The following is a 10,079-nucleotide window of genomic DNA, read 5'->3' as shown; positions in this document are numbered from 1 at the left end:
TCAATCCGAGTAATAATTCTTTTAGCATTCTAATAATATTTTCTATTAATTCTAAAAGTAATTTTATTTATTTTAAAAAAAAAAAAAAGTATCTACTAACAATATTAGAACTTGGGCAAAAAAATATATATGTGAAAGTTGAAGTACAACAAAAAAATATATAATCGTCCTCTTTAAAATCCATGATGGCATGATCTACTTAATTTAATGTGCATAATGGTCATTTTGCAATATTTAATTAATTATGGATAATTGACATCACAACTGTAACTAATTTCCACAGATAACTATGAAATTAATTAATTTGTTAAAAAATTATGGATAATGATCCTCGCAAATCTAACAAACTTTTATGGATAACTATAGATTCAATTTATTTGTTTTATAAATAATGACTTAAAAACAAATTACTCAAACACCATTAAAACTCTCAATATTATTCATATACCACTATTCTATTGATTACACCAAGTTACTACTACTATTTTCATTAAATAACTTTTCATGCCCAAAATACTAAAATACCTTTAATATCTCTAAAACCCAATTAACCAACAAAAGACTCGAACCATATATGGTACTCACTACTCCGGTTTGGGTGAGGTAAAATAACCACCCATGATATTATTGGGCTGGTTTGGGTTGGGTTGGGTAGTGGGTTGCCGAAATTATTTTTTGAAAATTGCTTTTCTCACATTGAAAATTTCATATTGACACAAGTAAATTATGTAATAGCCCCCAGCGCCAGTTAACATCCGCTGGTACCAACTGCAGTTAGCTGCCGTTCACACCAGTAATCATAATTAGTGCAGTATATGGCGGTATCGACGGAACACGACGACGTCATCGCTGTGTCTGAGGCTCAGGCTCACCCTCAGGAATAACATTCTCTGCCTCAAGATAATCCGCCACAGCATCCTCTGGCACCTCCTCGTCACCTGCCACCTTCTCATCCTCTGCCTCGTCCTACGGCTGATAAAACATTCTATCATCCTCCATCCGATCATATCCAACAAAACCTCCTCATACACATCATCATCATGCGCTGGTGTCGAATCAACCACCTGGGAGGAGTAATCCATCTGTGAATCTGAACCCGACCTATCTCCTCCACCTATCCTCAAGTCCCTACGTCTCCGGGTCTTTGGAACATACAGGTGTTCAACCTTCATCTCCTTTCGAGCGCTATTTGTCATAGCAGGTTTACCTTTGCGCACCCTACCCTCTCTAATACGCCGCTACCGCACATCCTCCTCCCTAGCCATATCTGTACAAAAACAAATTAAAAGAAGGCATAAAAATCCAAACATTATGTAACATGTAACATTATATCATAAAAATTATTCAAACATTATATCATAAAAATCCAAGCAATTGAACCTAAGATATTGAACCTAAGACAAGTAACATGTAACATATCACAAATTTTACTTAGACATTCATAAAAATTCAAACTTAGAATCATTCAACTTGGGTATTTCATCAAAAAAATTATGTATCGTATAATATTATCTCATTCTTAAACTTGCCAAAAAATGTCAAAATCCATCCTTATAATAATTATAACATATATACATTATAAGATTTAACATATTTGAAAGAAAAAAATCACAAAAAACGCAAGATTATTTCGCTTAGGCATTTCACCAAACACCTTAAGTGCATTTTAAAATACTAGTACAATTAGTGTTAATTCAACATCAAATTCAACTACATTGTACCTAAACCTACTCTAAACAACAATGTCAGCAAAAACCCAACATTATAACATCAAATTCTAACATAATTTGCAATTTTTAAACCTAACCTAAACACTAACATTTTGCTAAAATTATGAAAATAACACCCTAAACAAACTACATTGCATGTAAATAGAAACAAAATAACTTACTTATGATTTACTTGAAGCAAATTAGATGATTTTCGTGCAAATGAAGGTTTGGATGATTTTGGATTAAATTTGGATGTTTTTGCATGTGTTTCTGTAAACGAGAAATTGCAGTTCTTGCGTTCTTAAGATACACATATCAACGACAGTTAACAACTGCTGGGTCCAGCAGCAGTTAACTGTCGGCGGTTTTCCCAACGGTAGTTAACTACCGTTGGGGGCTTTTTAGTAAATTACTTGTGTCAATAGGAAATATTCATTGCCAATTTTCTTATTTTTTTCATACAAACTAGTCAATTTTTTTTTTATTTTCTTAAAAAAAGTGTACCTTATTTTCATTATATTAATAACAAAAAAAATTAGAAAGTGTACAACAAACTAAAATTAACAAATGATAATATCAAAAAAATAAATTTTATCATAAAATATTTACAACAAACTAAAATTGCATTAACATTAATGTAACCAAAAACGGAAACATCCGAATTTGTAACTCTGACATGTTTTGATTTTCAATATAGAAAGTATCATGTGTTGATTTTAGAAATTAGACTTGATTAATAACCAAAATATTTTTATATTTTCCTTCTAATGAAATAAAATTAAAAATGTTGCCAATATTTGGTAATAGGGTTTACTGGATGTGAGTTTGGTTTTACCCGAAACCCGTTATTTTTTATGGGTTTTTCATTTTTAAAATCGTACTCACCCAATTATCTAACCCATTTTATTTTTTTTTTGAGTTTTTTAGGTGGGTTTGACAGGGGTTTTCGGGTTGATCCAACCCATGTACTGGTGTACACCCCTACATGTTGCCCTCATATATCAATAGGAGGAACGAACAAGACAACAATGGGAACGACCAATATAAAATTTGAGGAGTTGATGAATAGCAATCAACACGGCGTCACCTCCATAAATGTTGTAGGAGGACCACCTTTATCTTTCTACGACTGTGAGATTACTAGGGGTGTCAAATTTGAAATTTTATCGCATGTTTAATCTTACATGGAAAACTTTGACATTCAGATGATCATGGTCGACAGATGAGCATCATGTGATATCATGTACATGGATTTGTTCTCAACATTGCAGCTAACAGAGAAGAACCACATCCCTTACATTAAGTGTGACCTACAAGGATTCAATGGCTTTAACAATCGACCATAGGGATATGTAGAGCTTCTCGTGACTTTAAGAGAAGACGAAGCGAGAAGAACTGTCAAGATCCAATTCTTAGTGGCGGACTTCACGTCTCTCTACAAGTGTGTCATCGGAAGACCCACTCGGGCAGATTTGGGAGTCGTGTCTTCAATGATCCACCCAAAAGTGAAATATAACTCCAAATATTTAATGGCTACCCCACATGGTGATATCTAAGCTACGAGGAGATGATTCCTTGCATAAAACAAGAATCAAAGTTTTATCTCTCTACCCCCAATACTCCAACAAAGGATAACGAGAAGGGAAAGCAGTGGAAGTAAAGTTTGAAGCCAATATGATGGAGCTCGTCTTAAGGTCTAGTGAGATGGAACTCAAAGAGCATAAAAAGAAAGAACCACTAATAAGGAAATCTTTTGACTCGTCCTATATTTTAACTTTGAAATGATTCTACGTGGTGAAGATCTCGCGAGGAACACATGATAAAGAGAGGACTCTGGAGCTAGTGCCAGCTTAGTTGGTCACATGCCTCATAGAAAATGCTGATACGCTCACTCGGAGCGCAACTGACATGCCTCTAATAGATCATGGGTCATGTTACCAACGACGATCAACATAAATGTTAAGGCAATGGTTCGATGTTGCAGGAAGAAGTCTCTTGAGAAAGTGGAGGTTGAAAAAAAAAGTTGCAAAAGACCTCATAGAGACAAATTCTATTTTTCAGACCAATTATACCACTTGGATCTCTATTGTTGTAATAACCATTAAGAGATCTATTGGAAAATGATGTATGTGTGTTTACTATACTAATCTTAATAAGGCTTGCCCTAAAGATGTATACCATATTCCTAACATAGATAAATCGGTAGATAATACATTAGGTTTTAAACTAAAATAGTCTACAAATGCATACTCTAGTTACAACTAAATCCTAATGGATTAGATCAACAGAGAAAAAACAACTTTTATAACCAAATCATGAAACTATTACTACAACATAATGCCCTTTGCTCGTAAAAATATTGGTGCAACATATTAAAGGATGATGAACATGGTATTCAAAAACCAAATGCAAGACATGCTCGGGGTTTACATGGATGATATGATCGTTAAATCCGAACAAAAGGTTGATCATCAAATCCACCTTAAATAATTCTTTGAGCATGCACAAAAATACATCACATAGTTGATATTTATAATTTTCTACTTGGAAATTTTGACGAATGATTTTCTCATTGAATAATTTTTGACATTCTAACGTTTTGGTACTTTTAGTGATACTCTTAAAAATGATAATCACCATAAACAATGCCAATGTCATAAAAAAAGGAGCTGTAAACTACTTGCTTACTCTAATCAAATTTAAAATAAATATTTGTGCCACCTTTTTTTTAAGGGCTGTGCCACCTTTTATTTATAAATTTGTGGCAACTTTTTTTTGACAATATTATTTTAGTCACAAAAAATTTTAGTCCTAGATCTGCCTTTGCAGACAAGGTATCAAGCTTCGCGAGTTTTCAACAACTTCTAGCTTTTACGACAAATGAAGAAACAATGCATTTTTGTGTCCATCAAATTTTCACAAACCACACATGTATCATCAATTTGTCATTTCTTCAAAAACAAAAATCATCCATTTATCATAAACAATTATCAAAGAGCAACTACTGGGTAGACATAACGATTTTCCCTAAATAAAAGGTGTGGTCATAATGATTTAGACACATTATTCGGTCACACTCTTATAAAAATGCATGTTACATAATTATTTAAAAAATACTTATTTATTTATTTTTAAGTGTGTTGAAAGACTTGGACCAAATTTTAATGTACATCTAAGAATTATTCGTTATTAAGGAATAAATTCATCGGTCGAAATTTAAAAATATGTGTTTGGTTTGGAAGAGAAGTTGTGAAGAGAGAAATAGACGAGAGAGTGTGTGAAGAGCGAAAAATGTGATAAATAGAATATATATTTGATATATTGTTTGGAAGAAGAGAAAAATTTGAGAAATAAAAGGGAGAGAAATGCATTTATTTTTGAAAGAACTTTGGTCTATTTCTTCGCTGTTGTGTGAAGACTAAAAAAAACATGGCCCTACATTTTTTCATCTCTCTCCCCTAATTTTCTTCACAACCAAATTAGAGTCATTTGCATTTTCTCTTCTATCTCTCTCTCCTTTTTCTCTTATACCAAACACAGTGTAAGACTGCAGGGGCTTATTGACTCAAGTACACTCAACCAAGCTCTTGCAGACGCCACCGCAACCAGGCACATACTTGTCGAGAGAGAGAGAGACACAGAAAATGAGTTTGAGTTCGAAACACTTGAAGCTGTTAAGCAGAATCACTTTCTACCACAAACTCCACTCACACTCACATACAACAACCTTCAACAACTCCTCAAACAACAATAACATAATCACTTCAATATCCAATTCATTCAGAACAAAACAAAACTGGGACACTATCACACACAAATTCACTTCCATCAAATTAACCCCTTCATTAGCTGAACAAATCTTACTAAACCTAAACAACCCAACCGATGCAAAAAATGCATTAAGTTTCTTCCACTGGTCCACCAAAACGCACCGTTTTCAACACACTCTTCATTCTTATTCCATTACCATCAATCTCTTACTCCATTCCAATCTATTAACTGACGCTAAAGCATTACTCGAATCAATCGCTCTTAAAAACACCCAAACCCATACGGTTCGTGCAGTTGTTGATTCTCTCTTAAATGACTCTGTTGTCTCCGGTTCGAACCCTCCGGTTCTTGATCTGTTAATTAAAACCTATGCGAAAGCGAGGTTAATTGACGCTGCTTTCGATGTTATTCGTTATATTGATGAATTAGAATTTTGTATCGGTTTATCGAGTTTTAATGCTCTGCTTCATGTTGCTCAGAGGTGTAATCGATTTGAAACTGTTTGGGAGGTTTATGGTTACATGATTTTGAAGAGAGTTTATCCTAATGTTGTTACTTTCAGGATAATGATTGATGCTCTTTGTAAAGAAGGACTGTTACAGAGGAATGTTGATAATGTGGATCGGATTGTTGAAAAGCGAAATTCACATTCGCCTTCGGTTATTGTTAATTTGAGTTTGATATTGAGAATGTTGGAAAAGGAGGGAGAAGAAGAAGGTAAGTTAGTTAAGTTTGTTACATTGTTGAAGAGATTGTTGCAGAAGAATTTGATTGGTGATTCTGTTGCGTATTCGTTGATTGTTCATGTTAAAGTTAGGTTAGGGAATTTGGATTTTGCTTTGGAGATGTATAATGAGATGGTGAGAAGAGGTTTTAGTGAGAATTCGTTTGTTTACACCTCGTTTATACGTGCGTTTTGTGAGAAGGGACGGATTGAAGAAGCGATTGGATTAATGAGGGAAATGGAAGGGAAAGGGTTAAGGGCTTACGGTGAGACTTATGAATGTGTTATCTTTGGATGTGCGGATTCGGGACGGTTGAAAGAGTGTTGGAGTGTTTTTGAAGAAATGCTGAGTGCTGGGTTTGTTCCTGGTTGTTTGTTGTTTGATAAGGTAGCTAAGAAGCTTTGTGAGAATGGGGAAGTCGGGAAGGTGAATGATATGTTGACTCTGTTGTTAGATAAAGGGCTTTTGCCGAGTGATGTTATTTATTCTCATTTGATAGATGGTTATGCGAGAAAGGACGAAGTTCAGGGAGTTCTTAAGATATATTATGAAATGGAGTATAAGTCAATGTGTCCTGGATTGTCTGTTTTTTCCTCGATGATTCAGTGTTTGTGCCGTTGTGGAAAGGTTGATGATGCGGAGAAGTATTTGAGGATTATGAAAGGTCGATTGCTGGCTCCAAATTTGAGTATATATGAGACGTTGATTGCTGGTCACATGCTGAAGGGAAACGTCGAAAGGGCTCTTCAGCTTCGCAATGAAATGGCCTCATTGGAGTTGCAGTGTAGTTAGCATTCCCAAAAGAGGTGAAGTGATGATAATATGCCTTTCATAAGATAGTGCTAGTTATTATTTATGTGAAATTGTTGTTTCTTGCAACGTAAGATGCCAAATAAGTGAGATATGATATGTTACTGAGTTTTTTGTTTTTATTTTCTGTACTGTATGAATCAGAGGCAATATATGTTTGAAAGTTGAAACTTGGCATACAATTTTGAGTGACCTGATATTTATATACATCTTGTGCAGGTGCTTGCCAGTTATTTTTAAGGAATTTTTTTTGAAGTTTTTTGAGAAATTGTTAACATAGTTGTTTTCATTCAGATCAAGAAGGGAGGTTCAGAGGCTATAGACATGTTGAGTTTACAATAACCAACTGACTGCAAGCATCTCCAAGACTGTCATATCAGCGGAAGCAATAATGCCATATATGTACTTCTCGGATACACTTGAGGTAAGAATTTTTGACAATTAAAGTTTAGTTATCGTTTTTAGTGGAATTCACATTGTCTCCATTTGGTATTTGAACTTTTTTTTTTAACAAGTCATTTGGCATTTGAACTTGAAGTGAATTGCTATGTTATGTTTGGCCGTGGTTAGCTCAAATAGATATGTAAACTAGTTAAGAGCACCAAATTTTTTAGCCAAGGGATGCCAATAACCCAGGGTTTAGGCTTCATTTGAAAGATTTAGTACCTCGTCAAATAAAATAGAATATAATTATGGCAAACCTCTATTTGTCCTGTTGTTCAGTCCTTCAATCCTTAATCATTGTTATTTTTATTTTACTTAATTTTGACAACTTTTGGTAGGAAGTTATCATTAGATGACTTAAATTATCAAGCCTCCAAGAAACATAGGTAAATTAGTAAGTTGTGCACAAGTACAACAGATGTTAGACAATTTTGTATGATCAAAATCATTTGACATGTTTTGATGAAAACAAAGATTGGCTTTATTATGATTTATTTAGTCATAAAAGGAACTAATCAGTTTATTTTTGTTCTTGAGAAGATCCATGATATGGAGATCTGCATCCCTTAAGAGCGACATGATGAGCACGAGACACACTGAATATGCACAGATGATTAAGAGAATTGAACAAAGTACAAGAAATCATTTGAATGAAGTGCTTATGCTTGAGGGGTTCTATTGAAATGCACTGAATATGGCATTTATGTGTAATGTATTATGAGAAGAGAATAAAAGTCTCAAAATGTCTCAGTTACACAGGTTCATGAGAAGAGAATGAAGAAGGCAATTTTGAGACCAGAAATATTAAATTCAGACCTTTGGCCACTCATATTAAAAAGGGTAGAATTCAGTGAAGACAAAGGACCAAAAGAAACCATATAATGGGATTTATGTGTTACATGTGTTTGATAAAGAAGTGGTGTCGCTGCACAAAAGTCAAGAGGTTAAAAAAAAAAATGCAGATTTAACTTTTATTTTATAGTTCAATTGAGCTTGAATCTGGACCGTTTCATTCTTGATTGAAATACCATTGGTATCTGAAATGCGTAAATATGGATAATCTTGATGGCTTTGAAGCTGAATCCGTTTCATTATGAGAAATTATATAAAATGTTGTCGAATTTAGGTGTTTCTATTTGTCTAAATAACATCCACTTTTATATGTTGTACATAGACGAAGTGGTAAACACCGCTGCTAAAGTTCACACATATGAGGTCCCATGTTTAAATCTAAATGAGACGTTCTATCTATCAATATCGACATTATAGGTGAACTAGATCTTACTAACTTAAAGTCAAAATAGTCAAAAAAATATTTAATAAGTTATGGAAGTGCCATACGAGTGATAGTCAAAAAATACTATCTCCGTTCCTTTTTAATTGCCATATTTTGACATTTTACATAAACCAAGATAGTCAATGATTGTTACTACTTTTGATGCAATAAGTTATACTTTTACTATAATGACCTTATTCATTTAATATCTCATTTCATATATTTCTCTCTCCGTAATAAATAACTAAGGATAGTATTCGTAAAACAACATTTAATGTTGCATTGAACTTTGAAAGTAACAGTTAAATAGAAATAAAAAATTTATTCAAAAGCGACACTTAAAAAGGAACGGATGGAGTAATATTCAAACATAGAATTCATCAATGATTATGTTAGTGATTATATATATAACAATCACCATAATCGGACAAAGTGCAAAACTCATTCCCCATATATGTAAACACTCATTTGATTAAAAATTTGTCCTTGAATAAAAGTCTCTTTTCAAATTACTAGTTGCATTTATTATTTTTTCCCTAAACATACCTATAATTAATACTACTAACTTATCTTAAAATATGAAAAATCAAATTTAATAGGGCACATACTACCTCCGTCCCTGTATATAAGACCCTTTTGCTAAAATCACGAGAATTAAGAAAGTGGATATTTGTATTAAAGTTGTTTGTAATCACTATTGTTTTTACAATTTTATTCTTAAGAGAGAGAGTTGGTTTATGTTTTCCTTATACTTTTTATTGCTGATTGAAAAAAAAGAGGTCTTATAAAAAGAGACAAAAAAATTTCTCAAAATAGTCTTATAATTAAGAACGAAGAAGGTAGTACAAACAAATGACAATTTTTAGTAATATTAACACGCAAAATAAACATATTAATTACACTAACAACTTTTCTTAAGAAAACAAAATGAGGTTACTTAGGGACCAAGGGAGTAAAATGAGTTCCAGCCCCAAACAATCCCATACCTCTATGCGTAGTTTTTGTGTTTTAGTCGAATTTTTCCTGCAATTCTAAATGCTACTATTGATCTCAATTTGTTTGATATCAAAGCTAAAGCAAAAAATCGAGTAAATATGCAATTATCCCTCCTGAAATTGTAAGTTTCGTTAATTATTCCATAAAATTAACAAAACTTCAATTACCTTCTGAAATTGCACAATGTTAATCAATTTACCTCATCCGTCAAATTTTTCTGTTAGTGAACATGACAATTTGCAAATACCCCCCCTGAAGTTTTCCACTTATGTGCAAAATGCCCCATGAACTTGAAAATTTATATTTTTTTTATAGTGATTTCATGATTGATTTATTAAAATGAAA

General features: G+C 33.1%; 1 protein-coding gene across 1 annotated transcript; it reads left to right on the top strand.

Moving 5' to 3' along the window:
* Positions 1 to 5,213: 5,213 nt before the first annotated feature.
* Positions 5,214 to 8,595, top strand: LOC25482808 (pentatricopeptide repeat-containing protein At1g66345, mitochondrial). The gene is made up of 3 exons (XM_013611405.3): positions 5,214 to 7,014; positions 7,313 to 7,442; positions 8,003 to 8,595. The coding sequence occupies exon 1, from the start codon at positions 5,357 to 5,359 to the stop codon at positions 6,998 to 7,000; it is 1,644 nt and encodes a 547-aa protein (XP_013466859.1). The 5' UTR covers positions 5,214 to 5,356; the 3' UTR covers positions 7,001 to 7,014; positions 7,313 to 7,442; positions 8,003 to 8,595.
* Positions 8,596 to 10,079: the final 1,484 nt, after the last annotated feature.

This window comes from Medicago truncatula, chromosome 1 (genome assembly GCF_003473485.1).
Source record: "Medicago truncatula cultivar Jemalong A17 chromosome 1, MtrunA17r5.0-ANR, whole genome shotgun sequence".
Classification (NCBI taxonomy): Eukaryota; Viridiplantae; Streptophyta; class Magnoliopsida; order Fabales; family Fabaceae; genus Medicago; species Medicago truncatula.
The sequence above is the reverse complement of the archived record's forward strand: the minus strand, read 5'-3'. Positions and strand labels throughout refer to the sequence as shown.